Source organism: Lissotriton helveticus, chromosome 1_1 (genome assembly GCF_964261635.1).
Source record: "Lissotriton helveticus chromosome 1_1, aLisHel1.1, whole genome shotgun sequence".
In the NCBI taxonomy this organism is placed as follows: domain Eukaryota; kingdom Metazoa; phylum Chordata; class Amphibia; order Caudata; family Salamandridae; genus Lissotriton; species Lissotriton helveticus.
In genome coordinates, this window is record NC_136057.1 from 1,673,073,822 (window position 1) to 1,673,094,116 (window position 20,295).

Sequence of the window (20,295 nt, forward strand, 5' to 3'; positions counted from 1 at the left end):
TGTCCGATATGGCCGAGGTGTAAGACGTACACCTCGGCGCCCGCCGGCCTGCAGGACCAAAACCGTCCCAATGTTGGGGGTTGGCCCCTGACCACGGCTTAGGAGACTTCCCGACTGAGGCTGGTGATCAAGAGGACTCCTGGGGGCAGCGACATTGACTGCACAGAGGAGCAAGCGGCCCTCCCTGGCGGTCTGAGCGGTTGTAACCTATAGAGTGCGCTGGACACGATCTAGAGGCCGCTCGCTTGAGGGCGTGCGGTGGCCCGAACTGCGTAGCTGCAGGACGCAGCTGGTTGGCCTGGCGAGATGGAGCCAACCCTCACAGAGGTTTCAGGCGGTAAGTGCGACGTCCGGGTGCGGGATGGGGGGGTCGCAGCTGAACTAAGAGAGACGTGCAGCAGACCAAATTCCCCCCGCCCTCCATATGCCTGACAAATGCTGCCGTGCCGGGTGTGAGGAAACCCTTGAGTGGGGCTATACTGCCAGACTGGGTGCCCACACGCCATGACAGCTTTAACTGGGGTTGCAGGAACTGCAGGAGCAACCGCAGCTTAGAGGCGAGGGCACAGATATTGGGCCTAATGCAGCCCGCGATTGCGGACCGACCCGCATCCGATTAACCGCGCAATCGTGCGGCACTTGGCCTCCCTTCCCTCTGCTGGGACTTACTGTGACACCCGGTGCAGCGCACTCGGCCGGGTCCACCTTCCCCCCCTGTTCTTTGTTGCCCCCCGTTAGGAAGGAATATGGTCACTATGTGGGGGTAGGGGGACTTGAGCCTTGGAGAAACATCAGGCAGGAACGAGAGAGGCCTACTCGGGGTGAGTGGTGAGCGGAGGCTTGCGCTGCAAAGATGGGAAAGGACGAGAGCAGTCTCTCGTAGCACACACTCCGCCCCAGGCGGCGACACACGCACACTCGCTGAGCGTTACCTGGGGGGTTGCAGTCTCTCCTCACGGCTTGGGCATTACGCTGTGCGTCTTCGGGCTGGCAGCGGCTGCTCCTCGCAGTGAGAGTCGGGCAACCAGGCAACAGCCTCACAGCTGATCGGCTCCCGGTGCGACTCCGTTGATCTTGGGCAAGGACCTCAGGCTCACAATGGTGAAGGTTCACAGGTCTCTCCTTGGCAAAGGCAGGCTCGGGCTGGCGGCAGTAATTTCTCAATGCTCCCCCTTGGGACGATGGTCCGGGCCGATGGGGATAATGATCACAGCACTTCTGGTCATGCTGTCGATCAAAGCAGAGCGCAAGACTGCTCCGGGGCATACGGTCACGGGGCAATTCTCATGAAGGTCTCAGGCTTCAAAAAGCACATGCACACAGTGTCGCTGAGACACACTTGGAAACTTTTATGTTCCTGAGTTTCCACAACAGGAAGCCAGCTCCTCTCAGGCCCTTGGAGACAAGTTACTTCAGGACACAGCACACTGCAAAGTCCTTTCAAGCAGGGGGACACAGCACACAGCAAAGCCCCTTGTCCTCTCCTTAGTCAAATCAGCAATGCAGGCCAGCCCCAGAACGCACAGCAAGTGCAGTCCTTCTTTTCAGTCTCTTAAGCTGTTCTTCTTTGGCAGAGGTTCCTCTTAATCACAAAGTAGTTTCAATCCTTTTTCAGGCTTGAGTTCAGTCTTGAGTTCAGGGGTTTCAGCTCTCACATTTATACCCCTAAATGTCTTTGAAGTCTTTGTGTTCAAGTGGCTCTGAACCCAGTCCAAACCAGACCTGGGTGTCTTCCTACCAGTGCACACCCTCTTCCTTTGATAGTGAGGGTCTGGGCCCCAGACGCTCCGCAGGAGGTGAAGCCATCCTTTTGTGGCTGGCAGCAACACAGCCCTCTTCACATCCAGAGGGCTACTCCTGCCCCACACCAAATGCAGGCAAGCCTGTTGCTGTCTCGCCTACTCCTCTCTGATGTCAGGACACTCCCCAGACCCTGTAACATCCAAACCCAGATAGTCAATACACAACCAGGCAGAGACACACAGGATGGTTTAAGACCAGAAACCAGCCACTTCTTAAAGCGTGGTTTCTAAACACACAATTTAAAAACCATCTTCACAAAAAGATGTGTTCTTAAATTCTCAGTTCAGGCACACTAAACTCCATCTCTCCATCTTATGCCTATGGGAAGATATGCTGGAAACATGTGCCACAGCATTCCCCATTCTGTCCTATGGGCCAAGATGGCCTTGCAACAGTGAAAAACGACAAGACATGGTACACACCTCAGTACATGTCCTATCTTTCACATACACTGCACCCTGCCCAGGGGGGTACCTTGGGCCTACTATAGGGGTGTCTGATGTGCATAAAAAGAGAAAGGGAAGGCCTGGCAAGTGGGTGCACTTGTCAGGACAAGAAGGCAGTTAACGAACTGCGTGCAGGCACTGCAGTGGCACGCCTGAGACCTCTTTTTATGGCTACATGTGTGGGTGGCACAATTAGTGCTGCAGGCCCTCTAGTAGCATTTGTATTACCAGCCCTGGCACACATAGTGCACTTTAGTAGTAAGACAAGCATACCAATTATGGACAACCAATTACCATAACACTTTATACACGGAGCCATTGAAGAATCTGCCCCGAGCACTCAAAACATATAACAAATAGCAAATATAATAAAGTCAGTTCTTGAATTAGTATACAAATCCATATGGTTCACGCTTCAATGTCCATGAATCTATTCAATTTCCTTCAAATCAAATATTCTTCTCTTGGCACAGCTAGTAGTCCACATCCACAAATACAAATAAACAATTCTTCAGTTCACGCTAAGTAAAGCAGCCAACACGTGTTTCGTCATGCAATGTAATGCATCATTGACTTCTTCAGGGCTGAAATAGGACCAATATCATATCAACATCACTAGTAGGGAGGCTAGGTAAAACCCTCCTCTTCCGAACGCCTAACTTGGCACTGTGTTATCTTTCGCGATTAAACATTATGTCTCGAATCGTCCCGTCTCGCTTCCCAATACATATAAAGTTATTTTCATTCGGGTATTTCCTGCCTGTCACAAGCGTCAGTATAAAGCAAGCTTTTCTCTGGAATCCTTCTCCGCGAGCACCACTTTGCCTCCGAATCCGTAGCGGGTGATTGCAGTACAGGTTGTCACGTGTACGTGATCAAACGTCTTCAGTATCTCGTAACAAGTACGTGGCATTCTACCTTTTACCATAACACTTTATACACGGAGCCCTTGCACTTTGACACTGATCAGCAGTAGCAGAGTGCCCAAGCATTTAAGTCGGCAACATCATGTCAGAAAAAGGTCTAGGAGGAAGCCAAAAAGTTTAAGGAACTTTAGCTAAAAAGGGCCAACAAATACGAAAAAACTCTGAATGGAATATCACAATTTGAACAATGTGCAACAAATGAAAGCAGGTGTTGCTCGGATATGTATTTACCTTAAATAAACTAAAAGACAAGAGGCGTTTGGCAAAACAGGAACAAGTTGGTTGAACTAAACGCTGTGGCCGGGAGAGCCTGGACAGAGTGCGTCTGCACGGAATCTCTTGATGTACAAGGGTTTTGGCTATCAATTTATACAGTTCATGAGGTTCAATAAAACTATTTTCTACATTCCAAAAAAGCATGTGCTTCCGGAATGGCTCCTGACCTAGGGGAGAGCTAGAGGATGCCAGTGTGTATGTGCCCAGCATGTGGAGGGTGTAATCACTACGTGTGGTGTGCATTTTGTGTTCTGATTGGTTGCGTGTGCCTAGCTACATGTGGTATCTAACTTTGTGGTTATTCTGGGGAGTGCTAACCTTTGGCCAAATGGGTTTTATTAGGGCCAATTATCTCGGAGTAGATTGTGGTGCATCTATCTTTGGAACAGATGAGGGTTTTCCCTGGGTGCTTATTATTTATAGGGGACTCCACCCTTGACTTGTTGCTTGATAGGTGTGGGCATGGATCGCAAGACCTGTCTGACCACGTATCTTTGACTTCGGTTAATCGAGAGGGCACCATGGCAGAATCTGATAGCAATGAGGTGAGTTCATTTGAACTCCTAAAAATAGTATTGCAGCCACTGGTATAGTTTTCATTGGCATTATCATCATCACACATATAGTTGTCATTTTGTACATTGATATCGTTTGTACTAGCATTAACAAGATTATACTTGCTTTGGTATGATTGTACGTTGACGTTTTTCTCATTCCCAACAACAATATTATCATATGAGCATGGATCACGGAATACATTAGTATCATTGTTGCTGATGTTGGTGCTACTGTGCGGACTCAAGTTACGGTATACATTGACATTGCATTGACAGGCATTGTGAGGGTAAAAGCTGTGACATACATTCACATTGTATTTACTCATATTGCTGATGTCAGACCCGCACATATCATGACACTCATTGACATTGTAACCACCCATTCCAACACAGGCATGGCCTAACTTCTAAATGTGGTTCCCTTTGAAGATCAGCTTTTTACTCTTGTCTGTGCTAAAAATGTCTGTGAAAGTGTGAATGGAAAGAACCTTTTTAAGACTTCCCTGCCTAAATATTTGACTGATCATCACTACAGTTAGAAAACATCTCTCAGTCTGCCACACAGATAATTGATTTTGGTTCCTATAGACCAATTGCAATAAAATCGCGGTTGCTTAAGGGAAGTGGGGTTTTAACATAATGGCTTATGGACCAATGTTGGGCTCAGAGTCTTTGGCATGTATGTATACATCATTGACATTTTAGTGGTGCATCTTGAGAGCCTGTTGAGAGTTCATATCTATGACAGAAACTCTAAATGTACTTTTGGAATGCCAGACCATCCACCTCTGTCTTGTGTTTGTGTTCCCAGGTTTCTACTGTGCAGATCTAAGAATACTGCAGAGGGAAGATGGCCTTTGTCTTCAAGTTGTCCTGGCTGATGTTTATCACTGGCCTTGCTCTGGGATTCACCACTGCCTTTTACATCCTGCATAATTTAATTGAACCTAGAGATTTGCAAAGCCTCATTCTGTCCACGCCAGTCATCAGCAAGAACCTTCACTCGGTTATAAACAAATCAGCGGGGTTTAACTTGGGTAACCTGCATCATTCAGGTGGGTATGCATGGAAAACCTCCTTGTGTTGAGGGGCTTGAGGAGATAGAATGACAACAATGTATGTGTTTTAATATGTTGTGATGCATCAGTAGCAAACATAAGGAAATGGTGGATAGAGCACTGAAACTTTTCAGACACTCACCCCCAGTCACAGATCTGTGTTGAATTCATCATCATTCTTTAGCTTAGTTTGCAAACCCAGTTCAGACCTAGCCATATGCAAATCAGTCTTGGCCCTGTTGCTCATGGGAACAGTCCAGCCCGAACTGCCAAGCCAGGTCTTCTCTGGACCAGAAACAAGCATCCTGGGATAAATTTCTCCAGGACCAGACAAGCCCAGTCTGGATCTTTGCCTGTCGAGGCAAATTTATAGCAACCCAACTAGAAGACTAATGGGTGCTGTGTGGGTTGAGTTCCGATATCTCACTGGGCGGGGTTTTTCTAAGATGACGCCATGAGAAAATACCCTTTATTTGCCAGGTCACTCCCCCTTTTTTTGGTGAATTTTATTGCTAACTTTTAGACTCTGTACACAGTAGCACTGTTCTACAGTGCCCACTGTGTGTGCTCTGACCTAAAAAATTTGTAGAAATTGCCTAATTGCTAATTACCAAATGTAACTCTCCTTACAGGCCTTTGTATATGATGTAGCAACTCCCCCCAAGGCATGGAAAGTTATAAGTCATCCTTGGATTACAGCACTTATTGTGCCATTCAATAGTGTGACCAGGGAAGCATACCTTCAGGTCTCCTACTGTAGCCTGACTTCTACAATTTAAATCGGCACCCCGACCTGTTATTAATATTTAAAAGGAAGGTGTTTTCCCTGCCAAAAGGTATATTTTCAGTCACATCTATGTAGGCCTTGTAACCTACCAGGAAGGGGGCATAGCATTTAAAAATGGAACATGTACACATTTTATGTCACCATGTCATGAAGTGACAAGCCCCCAAAATCTCTGTTGAAGGCCCTGGCTCTCTATGAGAAAACATTAATCTGCTTTCTTGAGTTTGGTGCCAGCTAAAATGTTTAATAGTAATTAATAATTAAATCCAGTGGTGAAGTGGTGTTTTGTTTTCGAGCAAACAATTCTGTTCATATTTAGCAACATATAGACATACCCAGCAGTTTCCCACTAAAGTTCACCCAGCCCCTAGTAACATAAAAACAGATTACATCAAACTTTGTATTGTAATTGTTACCGGTACCTGTAGGTACGCAGCACCTTTATGTTTTATTCACATTTTGTGTTACAGCAACCTGTGCTATTTACAACGTTCTGATATTGTCTGGTCATATATGCGCTAAATAAAACTCTCTAATAATAATAGCTCCCAATATTTGGGGCCACAAAGGAAAGCATTGCATGCTATTTGTATAGCTACATACAGAGAGGTATTTTAGTAAATATTTAGGAAGAGTAATTTCTAGAAACCAACTTTTCCCTGCCTGACGCTCCTGGTGGCTAATTTACAATATCTCTCTAGCAGCTGTGCAAAGTGTTTGACCCTAATGAGGCATGAAAACTGCTCCAGGAGCCGGGACAATGGCCTATGTGTGTTGAGGTGTCTTTCTTCGCCTGGCAAGAAGATCATCTGGGGTGGGACTAGGAGCTTAATTAACTTGAAATGAATCTTCCCTGCCACAAGTAAGGGTTAGGTAACACATGGAGAGGACCACCCTTTGTCTACCTCATCAGGGTAGAGCCAAAACCAGTTTGAGGAGAGTACCCCAGGAATTGGTTTTGAGTGACCACAAAGGAGGGGACTGCTCAATACCCTGGCACACAAGCTCTGTACATGAGGAAAAGTGTTTCCCCCATCTTAGATTTTGAGAACAAACTTCTATGTGGGATTGTTTACTCTATGGCAAACAGGAACTTATGCAAACATGGATAGACCTGCCTCAGGGAACTGTTACCCCAGTGGTTAGGAAGGCACCAGGGCACCCCCACCTACTAGCTGATGCCAAACATAATTGTGTCACTCTAAGGCACTGTCATTAGAACACTCTCTGGACCTTTGGTAGAAGAGGACTGCATCTGCTGTTTGAACCTGTGAGCAGACATGAAGGGCCAGAACTGCTCCCACTTGTACCAAGAACAAAGAAATGGTCAACTGTGACCATAGATATTTTACTTTTTACACACCAAATGAGAGGCAACAACAACTAACATTTAAGAACAAAGAGTCATGCGGAGAACAAAGAAAACAATATGAGACAATTGCTGCTCTTGCTCTTTCTTTTTTATTTAGTTCTTCTTGAGAAAATGCACACAAGCACAACCAACACATATTGCCTAACTGTAGGCTTCCTCAGGGCTGCAAACATGCAAGGAACACATGTAAGTGTACTTTCCGGTACATACATGATATGTAGAGAAGGTATTATGTGACGTTTTGATATTGAAAATCCAGCACCATACAAGTACATACATTCACAATTTCATTCTTTGAGAACCAAGCAATGTCTTAAGTGGCATAGAGACTTAAATGCAGCATAGAACAACTTACCACCATACATATGTTACGTAAGTCATACCAAGAATGAGTTAGAGGCATAAAGACATTTAACATATCATAATTCACTGAACAACACACCATCTACAAATAACAATGTGCAAAAAGGAGAGGGAAAGACTAGAGAGTCCGGGAAAACCCAGGACAAATAACTTAAACCAAGTAAAAAAGAGACACAAAAGAAATTATTGTCTGTTTTATCTGAAGATGAATGGAATAAAAAAAAAAGAACACAAGCAAGAATTGACTCATCTTGTTTTCTCCATTCTCTGCTTAGCTCTTTGTTCTTAAACTTTAATTGTTGTTACCTCCTATTTTTTGTGTACGTTGTCTAGTGTATGTACTACTGGTAGCTGGTCATGTGAGGTGGGCAATACTGTTTCAAATGCTGTGAATACTTCAGGTGTTGCAATAACAAGTCCCCTTGCTGGCAATATTTGTTTCAACATTTTACTTTTTCTTGGTATTTTTTCACTAGAGTCGTTAAGAATTCACATCTCTGATTCCCCTTATTAGTAGTAGTAGTAAAACTTTATTGCATGGTTTTAAAAAAAAAACTTGCACAATACAAAAGATAAAACATTTTTGATGCTTATTCAATTGATAGAATTATAGTAAAAATGAAACACTTGCTGAATAACAATAAAAGTAAAAACAGAAAGGCCAGCCCACCATGTATCCGAACTCTCTTGTTTCTGCCCTTATTGAATTCTTGTCATTTTCGTGTAATTTTGCTTATTACATTTTTCTCTGTTTTTAAAAATTCAAGTGGGATCTTTATTATATTGTGTCTTTGACTTTATAACTGGTACTTCTAAAAGCTTTCCACCTTTTCTCTAAGTTAAACCTACCTGCTCTGTGCAATATCTACCAGGGGTTGAGTTCACTCAGGTTTAAATTATTGAAACCTTTGACTGGACCGCACAGGTTAGTAAATGTATTACTTGTGGTGGACCACCATCCACCCCAATTAATAATTATTTTTTTAAATTGGTGTTTAGTGGTGGGATCCAGAACTTTTGTTTGGCAGTACCACACAGTTTTAAAAGTTGAAATAAAAAACAACTAAATTCAATTAAAAGCATAAAAAATGTTTTTGGATGTTTAATTGGTATAAAGTCGTTTTTGGCTCATCTTTGATTTTTTAAATTATTTTGGAGTCGAGTTTTGCATCCTTAGGGGGATATTATCAAGGGCTGTATCGCCGCTTTAGCTGCACTTTTTGCCACTAAAGCGGCTATATTTTTATCGCCCTATTAGCAAGCTGTCGCTAACAGCTGTTAGCGACAGTTTACTGGCAACAGCGCCCGTTTTTTTGCCGCTTTGCATGTCAGCGATATTTATCGCTAATGACATGCAAAGTAGGCGTTCCTCACTAAAAGTAAAGGGAAACAGTCGCAGTCCCCCTATTATCAATGCCTGTGAAGCGATAAAAAAAGTCTTGCTAACCAAGATTATCGCTTGATTTTAACGCCTGATAAAAACTTGACTTAGCCATCTTGTCAATGGGGGGTGGATTGTTAGGTTAAGTACACACTTGCCTATTAGCAAGCTTTTCATTAGCACAGGTAATTTAGCGCTGGTATTCTTACGCTATTTCTGGTTTTCGCCGCTATCACTGGATTTTTTATCGCCTTAGAGATAAGCGTTGTTAATAACGCGCTATTTCGGCGATGAAATCCATTGATAGACGGCAATAAAAAAAATGCGGCAAACCTGGGTTAACAATAATTATCGCCTCTTCTTGCTAATATGCCCCTTACTTTTTGGGGGGGAAAATGGAAGTGGATCGGTCTACCATGGAGAGCTTTGGCATGGCAGAACTGACAAATGTGCTAACAGAGAGGGCTGAAGTTGAGTAGGGAACCCAAGAAGGAGGATTTCCAGAAAATCTTTAGGACCGACCTGGCAAATGTCTGCCAGCTACAGACCATCTCAATGGAGGATGTGGAGCTCAAGGATACCAGAAAAGAGCAGAGGGAAGGGGATAACCTGCCCCTGAATGGACTTTTAGGTGGAACTTTAAAAGTTGGGAATGATGCAGGATCTGACAGCATAAGCTTATCTGAGTAGGCCATTGGCCAGATGAAATACAATGGCAATCAGTCATCAAAGGAGCTGCACGCCAAGCAGGGATCATAATCCTGCAGGAGAAGAAGCCTGCATTGGAGTAAAAGAAGATGGCCTTGGAAGAACAGAACGCCAGATTGGAACTCTTGCTGTTTAATGAAGATGGTGGAGGTAATGCTGAGGGGTGTACAGGGGAACCACACAGCCCTTGCTTGGCAAAGTATATTGTGTCTAGCTTTGTGATGGAACCTGGGAGGTGGACTCAGACAGTTAGCTGATGATCCCTGGGGTTGGTAGGAATCACTTCCAGAGGGCCATAGTGAATGGGGTCACAGTCACTGCTCTGTGGGATTACCTATGTCAGCCAGAGCATGGTATTGGATAAGATGGTTTCTCTAGAACTGTATTGGTAAAGAGTGGTTTGTAGGGTAAGGAATGTCCAGGAGGTAGAATCTGTTCTCCCTGTGGCCCTGATATCCCTGTCATCCCTAGACTGAGGGTGTAATTGCCCAGAGAAGGGGAATTGTTGTCTCCAACTTTTCCATAGACAGCATCCTTGGCAGTGAGCTCCCACAGGTGAGAAAAAGCAAGGAGGGTCTGCAACCAAGTGTGCCCTGAAAACATACGTTTCTGGCAGTGCTGTCCCTGAGCATAGCATAGTGAGGCTCTGGACAAGAGCATGGGGTAAGAGATGGATGCCTTTCACAGTAGGAAGACCAGAGGGTCAGGGATTGCTTGATTTGACAGGCGAGGACCATAAGTCAAGTACTGGGAGGGCCACTTCTCACCTTAGGTGCTGCCAGCACTGTGACAGCGGCAGGAGTCTGGGACATGGAACAGACAAACTCCAACAACACACTGACTGTGGTCCCCTGGAGGGGCGATTATGTGTCCATCCTAAAATTCCTGGACTGCCAGGCACATGCTCAGGTTACAGACCCTGAGGTGGCAGAAGTGGGAGTGAAAGGAGGGTTTCTGCAACCTGAGGTTGTAGCCCCCCGACTCCAAGAGGCTTAAAATGCCAAAGAGACCTTGAGAGCAAGTGGGCGATTTCCAGGTAGCGCAAATTTTGGAAATTAGGCCTACCGAAGGCACCAGAGGAGTGGCTGGCTAGGGGCCTGGTTCCTGATATTGACAGCTGTCAGAGGACTTATGAGAAGTTGGCCTGGTATATGCTGTCCACTAATGAAAGTGGGCACCGTGCACCAGTCCAAACGACCCTTATGATGTATGAAGTCAAAGATAACCTTTAGAAAGCTATCCTAGTGGTAGCTGTGGAGAGCAGGCTTCAGACTTAATCTTGAAGGAATGTGATGCAGCTTGTCATACCAGAATATCACCTCCTGAATTAATTAAATGAAAGGAGAACCCCACAGTAGTTATATCAAAATATGTATTTTTTTTAAATATAACACTCTCTAGTATCCTCTACCCAGGATAGAAAACCAAGCACACAATACAAGATCAATAGAACAGTTGTAAGTAGCACACTACACAGGGGGCTCCAGGGGAGACCAAACCATATACTAAAATAGTGGTATAACAACCACGACCGGGGGCTCCGTACAATTCTATGGGGAAGTCGCGGTTGCAATGTTATAGTTTAAAGACCCTTCTAGGAGGACTTCGAGGAAACCCTTTTCAGGACATAAGAGGTTGGAGAGCCACCCCACCCATGGATACTGTAGTACCAGAGTTACCTATCCCAGAGGAGCCGGGTGCATAGGGCTGAAGTGGCGTCGGAAACCGCTGTCGTTCTCTATAGAAGGCTTCAAAGAAGTGCTGCTGCCGTGAAGGTGAAAAGGGTCCGGTGGAATCCAAGCCTGGATTCTGGAAGGAAAGAACCTGAAAGCAGAGGGGACAGAGTCTGGTTCATTTCAGAGTGACCAGGGGCTCGGTAGACGAATGCCCACCAATGTCGGATGCTTCAGGTGCGAATAAGGAAAGCTGGACTCTGCAGCCACGAGGATCAGGAGACGTCGACAACAATCAGGAGCCAGATGCGAGTTGTCCTACAAAGGATGTCAAGTGCTGAGGGGTTGGTGTCCGGCTGGAGTACCAACAAGCCTTAGCAAAAGCAAACCACACAGGAAGGTCAAGCCGGTTACGATGTGGACCAGCAAGGTCCAGGGGACTCACCAAGAAATGGGGAGTCAGGGCACGTCTGGAGCAACCAGCAAAACCCAACAGAAATCAAGATGACCCTCAGGAGGACCCACAGGCCGAATGACCAGGAGTTGCGAGGGGACCTCGGGCAAGATTGCAAAGTACCAACCCATGGAGCACTTGGTGTGAGGAGGCCGGAGTTATTTGGTGCAAATATTGCTCAGGGTCAGGACTACACGGAGTCCAATGCACAAGCTCGGGATTTTCCAACAAGCATATGCAACTCCAAATAGACATGGAGCACAGGGTTTCGGGTTATGCAGTCTCCACGAGGATACTGGCCTCATACTTGCTGAAATGGCAGATCGACCTCAGGGACCTTTGTAGCCCACCTCCTGTGTTGCTGGAATCTTCAGAGTCTGCAGGAACTCAGGAGCAGCAGACCGGTCAGTTGCGTTGAGGTGCCTGCGAATGCTGGGGAGTGACTCCTTCACCCCTAGGGAGATTCTTCAGTTGTCCTTAGTGCACCACAGATCCTGCACAGAGCCTATATGTAGCAAGGGCACTGACAAAGCTTTGGACGGAGAGGGGGACAAAGTCGGGCCCATTCAAAGTCCAGCAAAGTCCAGAGTGTCCAGATGGTCGAAGGTCAGTGGTTTCTTCTTGTAGGATCTTGTCCACGTAAAATCTAAAGCGCTACAGTCCTACGCCGACGACACCCAGCTGATCCTCTCCCTCACCAACGACCCCGCCACCGCCAGAACCAGCCTACACGAAGGGATGAAAGACGTAGCCGAGTAGATGAAGAGCAGCCGCCTGAAACTGAACTCAGACAAGACGGAAGTCCTCATCCTGGGATCATCACCCTCCGCCTGGGATGACTCCTGGTGGCCCCCTGCCCTAGGCAACGAGCCCAAGCCAACGGATCACGCACGTAACCTGGGCTTCATCCTGGACTCCTCCCTCTCGATGACCAGATAAGTCAACGCCGTCTCGTCATCGTTCTTCAACACCCTGCGCATGCTCCGAAAGATCTTCCAGTGGATCCCCACCGACACCAGGAAGACGGTCACCCAGGCACTCGTCACCAGCCGACTGGACTACGGGAACGCCCTCTACGCCGGAACCACAGCCAAACTACAGAAAAGACTCCAACGCATCCAGAACGCCTCCGCACGACTCATCATGGACATCCTCCGACACAGCCACATCTCCGGACACCTGAGAAGCCTGCACTGGCTCCCCGTCAGCAAAAGGATCACGTTCAGACTCCTCACCCACGCACACAAGGCTCTCCACGACCTGGGCCCGAGATACCTCAACAACCGCCTGTCATTCTACACCCCCACTCGTCAGCTCCGATCCGCCAGCCTCGCCCTCGCCACCGTTCCACGCATCCGAAGAACCACCACCGGAGGAAGATCCTTCTCCTACCTGGCGGCCAAGACATGGAACTCCCTCCCTACCCACCTCCGCCTGACCCAGGACCACCTTTCGTTCAGGAAGCAACTCAAGACCTGGCTCTTCGAACAGTAGCAGACCCCCCCACCCCAGCGCCTTGAGACCCCTCCGGGTGAGTAGCGCGCTATATAAATGCCATGATTGATTGATTGATTGATTATAGTCAGGTAAGCCCTTTTATACCAAAAGGAGAGGCTTAGACATATTCAGCTGGACCCTCCTAGGGGAGGGGCAGGACAGAGTGGAGGTTACTTCCATGTCCTTTGTCCAGTTTTGCACCAGAGCAGGGGCCAATGGCTCCCAGAACTGGTTTGAGCTGGACTATGCACAGGGACAGCAACGGTGCCCAAGGTGCAGACTTTCAGGCAATTTGAGTGCACACACCCAGCCCCAATACACTAAATCCTGTCTGGGAGGTGGTCACACTTCCCTGTGACAAGATGCCTATTGTGCTGATTTCCTCTGCTTGAGCTTGGCTTAGCAGCAGGAGGGCAGAAATGTGTCTCTGGTTGGCAGCATAATTTTGTGCTGTCCTGGTCGAGAAGGCTGGCACCGGATAGACCAGTGACCCCACAAAGCTTGCTTCAGATGGGTGGAATCATACCTCCCACACTGGTTACTGGTATGGAGGTATGATTCCAAGGAGTTTGATACCAAACACCATATGTTTCTATGCAGCTGTTTTCAAGATAACATTTACTGCGAGGTTATAATGCACCTCTACCTATATGTCCAGCTGAGTCACAGACAACCCGGGAGAATGGTCTCCAAAGACTGCAGAGAGGCCCTGCTCCTGCAGGGGCACCCTCTCACTTAAAAGCCAGCACCCTGCCTTCAGGATTGATAAGGCCTGCTAGAGGGGTGACTTATAAGTGTTAAGTGTAGTGACCGATATAGTGAACCTATATCAAAAGTAAGTGGTGCAAGCACCAGCTTACACAGGTTGCAGTAGCAGACCTGTAGTTCCATTTTTCATGGCCTCTCATGGGTGGCATAATACATGCTTCAGCCAGTGGGAGGCCTCTGGGGTACATATGCCCTTGGTACATGTGTACCATATACTACTGACTTATAAGGGTACCCCGGTATCCAATCCGGAGTGTACCAAAGTACATGCATAACAATTTAAAGGAGGAATCAGATAGACTGGCGTCCTGATTAGTAGGATCCCAGTCTGACTTATCAAAACAGTGCAACATAAAGCAAAAATAAGCAGATCCTACTTCCCTACAACTCTGTCATTGCTTACTGTTTTGGCAGATCTTGCCCTTACTGAAGGACAGAAGCCAGCCCTAGGAAGCAGAATGAACCGCAGCACCTTGTTAGCCATGGTGGTATTGTTCATCTGCTGTGATGTGGATAGGCTAAGGTTAGCTCTATCCCAGGTGGGGACTGCTCATGAGAAGTGTTCCTTTGAACCAGGTTTGTGGCTGAACTGAGCTTGGCTAAACATTTCAACAGCCAAACTTGAAGTTAGGCCAAACATTGAGATGGTCCAGCCCCCCCCCCCTACACAGAGAGTGGGGTTGGTAGTAGGATGTGAGAATGGATCTGAATCTGCTAAATCAGAGGGCTTTTCCACATCCGTTCCACTTAAAACAAAGACAACTGCCAAGAAAATGGCTGTTCCTCACTGCCCTTGTTAGCTATAGAAGACCTGTATGAGAACATGCCCCTTTTTGTGTGGTAATCCCCATTTTGTTGCTAAATTATTTTGCTGTTTTTTAGACTCTGGAAACTGGGGCACTGTTGCCTAGTGTATGTGCTGTTACCCCTAAAACATTAGAAATTAGCTAATCCCTGATTGGGCATATTTAACTCTCCTGCAATTCCATAGTATACATTTAAGAAACTACAGCCATAGCATTGGAAATTAAATGTCACCTGTGGACTGTGCCATCTACTAGTGTAGCAAGGAAATCATGTCTTTAGGCAAACCACTGTAGCCTGACTTCTGCAGGCAGTGACAGGGACAAAAACTTCCTCTTAAATGCTAGTAATTCACACCAATGTAGGCATTATAGCTCACAGAGTGCATAGTATTTAAAAATGAAACAATGTAATGTCATGCTGTCCTATGAAGAAACTAGCACACAGATTAAAATATAATTCTGCTTTCTCAACTTTGCGACGAGTTAGACATTTTAATATTTATTAAAAGCCGAATTCAATAGTGAAGTTGAAATTTTAATAAATATGTAGGAAAAGTAGCAGTCCAGCACTGTCAAGACCTTAAACCTATGTGAAAACTGCTTTTAGAGCAGAGACAATGGCCTGGATGATGGAGGTGATTTTCCTTCCCTGACAGGAAAACCAGTTGAGGTGGACCTAGGGATTTAATTAAGTTCAAACATGCCTTCCCTGTTACAAATAACTGTCAGTTGAACCTGGAGTTACTGGCCTTTATACCCCTAGTCTGACTGGCACCAAACCAAGTGGGAGGAGAGATACCCCTAGGATTGTTTTTGAGTGACCAGTTGGATGAGGAGTCTGCTCATTATTTGGCCAAACGTCTGGGTAGTCACTCAGGCACTGAACAAGGTTGGAAGGGTATCCCCATCTTGGATTTTGGAAATAAGATGCTCTGGGATTGTTGGCAGAAGGACAAACAGGAACTGCTTCAAAAGTGGGTAGGATTGTCCCAGGGAACTTTTACTTCATTATTTAGGAAGTAGCCAGATATAACCCTTAACCACTAGATGGGACCAAGCCTAAATGTGCCACTCCAAGGCACCACGCTCAGAGCACTTTCACGACCTGTGGAAGTATAGATGAAGGACTGTGCCGGCTGTTTGAGATCTGTAAGGAGACCTGAAGGGCTGGACCTACTCCTACTTACACTCAGTACAAAGAAGTGGACTCCAAGGGTCAGATGGCTAATCTCCTGTGTGTTTACAGGGACACAAGCTGCACAAGGCATTTTCCCTGACGTGCCCGGCTGACCAGAAGTAACAGAACCTGGACTGGAACCTGCTGATGGCCTCTGCTATGGTGAGTCTTGGCCCCAAAAGGCTGCTCCTGAAGTACTGGGATCCTTAGTTGTGTTTAACTGGACTCTTCCTAACATTTTTGGAAAGTTGGGGGACCTCTGTAGAACCGGAAGCAACCAATTAAGCCAATCTGCGCGTGGTGCATCTTTGCTTGGCTAGAGGAACTGGTTTCTTCTGCTTGGAACTTTTCTGCAAATGAAAAACCAACAGTTGATGGACAGAATGCAGAACAATGTCATACATTCACCCCAGTACAGAGATCTGGGCCTAAATCCATCGTTTTTTTGCACTCCACACCACCCCAGTTCAGACATGGCCATATGCAAATCAACCTTGACCCTGTGCCTCATGGGAACAGTCCAGCCCAAACTGCCAAGCCATGTCTTTCCTGGACCGAATCAAGCATCCTAGGACCGGTTTCTGGCTATCAGCCGTCTTCAGCCAGGATAGCTTGACTCCAGTGGTGTGGAGAGCATGGGACTCACGTCTGAGCATACCCATCCCACTCGGGGTGACAAATGAAAAACCAACAGTTGATGGACAGAATGCAGAACAATGTCATACATTCACCCCAGTACAGAGATCTCGGCCTAAATCCATCGTTTTTTGCACTCCACACCACCCCAGTTCAGACATGGCCATATGCAAATCAACCTTGACCCTGTGCCTCATGGGAACAGTCCAGCCCAAACTGCCAAGCCATGTCTTTCCTGGACCGAATCAAGCATCCTAGGACCAGTTTCTGGCTATCAGCCGTCTTCAGCCAGGATAGCTTGACTCCAGTGGTGTGGAGAGCATGGGACTCACGTCTGAGCATACCCATCCCACTCGGGGTGACAAATGAAAAACCAACAGTTGATGGACAGAATGCAGAACAATGTCATACATTCACCCCAGTACAGAGATCTGGGCCTAAATCCATCGTTTTTTTGCACTCCACACCACCCCAGTTCAGACATGGCCATATGCAAATCAACCTTGACCCTGTGCCTCATGGGAACAGTCCAGCCCAAACTGCCAAGCCATGTCTTTCCTGGACCGAATCAAGCATCCTAGGACCGGTTTCTGGCTATCAGCCGTCTTCAGCCAGGATAGCTTGACTCCAGTGGTGTGGAGAGCATGGGACTCACGTCTGAGCATACCCATCCCACTCGGGGTGACAAATGAAAAACCAACAGTTGATGGACAGAATGCAGAACAATGTCATACATTCACCCCAGTACAGAGATCTGGGCCTAAATCCATCGTTTTTTTGCACTCCACACCACCCCAGTTCAGACATGGCAATATGCAAATCAGCCTTGACCCTGTGCCTCATGGGAACAGTCCAGCCCGAACTGCCAAGCCATGTCTTTCCTGGACCAGAATCAAGCATCCTAGGACCGGCTTCTGGCTATCAGCCGTCTTCAGCCAGGATAGCTTGACTCCAGTGGTGTGGAGAGCATGGGACTCACGTCTGAGCATTCCCATCCCACTCGGGGTGACAAATGAAAAACCAACAGTTGATGGACAGAATGCAGAACAATGTCATACATTCACCCAAGTACAGAGATCTTGGCCTAAATCTATCGTTTTTTTGCACTCCACACCACCCCAGTTCAAACATGGCAGTATGCAAATCAGCCTTGACCCTGTGCCTCATGGGAACAGTCCAGCCCAAACTGCCAAGCCATATCTTTCCTGGACCGGAATCAAGCATCCTAGGACCGGTTTCTGGCTATCAGCCGTCTTCAGCCAGGATAGCTTGACTCCAGTGGTGTGGGTAGCATGGGACTCACGTCTGAGCATACCCATCCCACTCGGGGTGACAAATGAAAAACCAACAGTTGATGGACAGAATGTAGAACAATGTCATACATTCACCCCAGTACAGAGATCTGGGCCTAAATCCATCGTTTTTTTGCACTCCACACCACCCCAGTTCAGACATGGCCATATGCCAATCAGCCTTGACCCTGTGCCTCATGGGAACAGTCCAGCCCGAACTGCCAAGCCATGTCTTTCTTGGACCGGAATCAAGCATCCTAGGACCGGTTTCTGGCTATCAGCCGTCTTCAGCCAGGATAGCTTGACTCCAGTGGTGTGGAGAGCATGGGACTCATGTCTGAGCATACCCATCCCATTCGGGTGACAAATGAAAAACCAACAGGGGGTCAACTCAGAAGCGAGCTCACCTGTCATCTCGCCAGCACGCCAGCACGCAGCTCCAGTCCCTGGGTGGGGAATGCTGTAGGTCTCGCCGCCATCGCTCTACCAACGCGGCAGGAGACTACAGCTCCCAGCGGGCTTTGCGTGCACTTCCTGTTTCCCGCTGCCTTCGCGCCCGGAGGCGCTAAAAAGTCCAGACACTCCCTCGGTGGAGCGGGGGTCAACTCAGAAGCGAGCTCACCTGTCATCTCGCCAGCACGCCAGCACGCAGCTCCAGTCTCTGGGTGGGGAATGCTGTAGGTCTCGCCGCCATCGCTCTACCAACGCGGCAGGAGACTACAGCTCCCAGCGGGCTTTGCGTGCACTTCCTGTTTCCCGCTGCCTTCGCGCCCGGAGGCGCTACAAAGTCCAGACACTCCCTCGGTGGAGCGGGGGTCAACTCAGAAGCGAGCTCACCTGTCATCTCGCCAGCACGCCAGCACGCAGCTCCAGTCCCTGGGTGGGGAATGCTGTAGGTCTCGCCGCCATCGCTCTACCAACGCGGCAGGAGACTACAGCTCCCAGCGGGCTTTGCGTGCACTTCCTGTTTCCCGCTGCCTTCGCGCCCGGAGGCGCTACAAAGTCCAGACACTCCCTCGGTGGAGCGGGGGTCAACTCAGAAGCGAGCTCACCTCTCATCTCGCCAGCACGCCAGCACGCAGCTCCAGTCCCTGGGTGGGGAATGCTGTAGGTCTCGCCGCCATCGCTCTACCAACGCGGCAGGAGACTACAGCTCCCTGCGGGCTTTGCGTGCACTTCCTGTTTCCCGCTGCCTTCGCGCCCGGAGGCGCTACAAAGTCCAGACACTCCCTCCGCGTCGCGGGACGCGCGCGGGCAGCGCCGGGCGGAGCCCGGGCAGAGGGCGGGCCCTCTAAGGCCCTCAGAGGTCAGCAGTGGTCGGGCGGGCCACCCCCCTGACATCCCCTGTGAGAGGTGAGCACTCCAGCAAGCTTTCAAAAAATGGGTGATTGTAACGCTACTGGGAACAGTAATATCACAGCTTCCGCTACTCAGGGCATTGAAACCTCTGCATCTCTGATTACATCTTTCGAGTCTTTGATAGACATTGCATTCAATGAAATTGCCGAAACCGAGAGGAGGTTTTCCATGGGCCCAGGTTCAACTAACAGATCACGTTCAAGTGCAACAAGTCCAACAGGGAATCTAAGTGGTAATATGCACATACCCCCTGAAGTCATCGTGGTTAAACCACCCCATTCTGTTGCCAGTGTTCCCATTGTCCAGGAAGACGAAAATACTATTGTGTATACTGTCCCAGTTGTAGCTCCTGACTCCATCTCATTACCACCAACAACTGAAGTTACTGAGATTATTGAGAACACAGGAGCTAAGCGTAAAAGGGGCCCAGTGAAACTGACATATAACAAAAGGAAGCAGCCCCTCAGGAGTGCCAATCAACCAACACCACAAAGCATGTGGAGTAGGGGTAAGAAACAGAAACTAAAGCAATTTATAGTATCCGTGCAGGACCAACCTCACTTGGATGACATTGTAGTCGTAAACGATGATGGTCCTAACTCAGTGTCTATTTCCACTCAGACCGAATTCCTCAATGTAAATGGCTACAACCCAAAATCTGAGGGGAATCTAATTGAGACTATCGCGGATACAATTAGTAAGCAACTTGAAGGTCAAATGATCAAACAATTTAATAATATTTTTAAAAGACTTGATAGACTGGAAAATGTAATCAAAAATGATGATGCCAAGAGAAAAGGCTCAGTTTGTTTGGATAAACTAAGAGGTGAACACCTGTTAAAAGACTTGGAATCCACCACCCGTGCGTTAACTAGCAGCGATCATATTACAAATAGGGCCAAGGAACCTAAGGTTGCCACTAACTTACCCACAACTATAACACCTGCGGCGACTAC

At 47.5% G+C, this 20,295-nt stretch overlaps 2 protein-coding genes across 4 annotated transcripts in view; one reads left to right on the plus strand and one right to left on the minus strand.

The window, feature by feature from the left end:
* LOC144830794 (glycoprotein-N-acetylgalactosamine 3-beta-galactosyltransferase 1-B-like) overlaps positions 1-20,295 on the plus strand; it is a 556,105-nt gene that overhangs the window by 316,317 nt on the left and 219,493 nt on the right. For all 3 annotated transcript variants that reach the window (XM_078688939.1, XM_078688938.1, XM_078688940.1), the window contains exon 2: positions 4,820-5,063. In XM_078688939.1, coding sequence (XP_078545065.1) covers positions 4,859-5,063 — 205 coding nt within the window. In that variant the 5' untranslated portion in view covers positions 4,820-4,858. The remainder of the gene's footprint in view (positions 1-4,819; positions 5,064-20,295) is intronic.
* Positions 1-20,295, minus strand: part of LOC144830768 (glycoprotein-N-acetylgalactosamine 3-beta-galactosyltransferase 1-A-like) — a 712,051-nt gene that overhangs the window by 32,877 nt on the left and 658,879 nt on the right. The gene's annotated exons all lie outside the window — the stretch shown is intronic.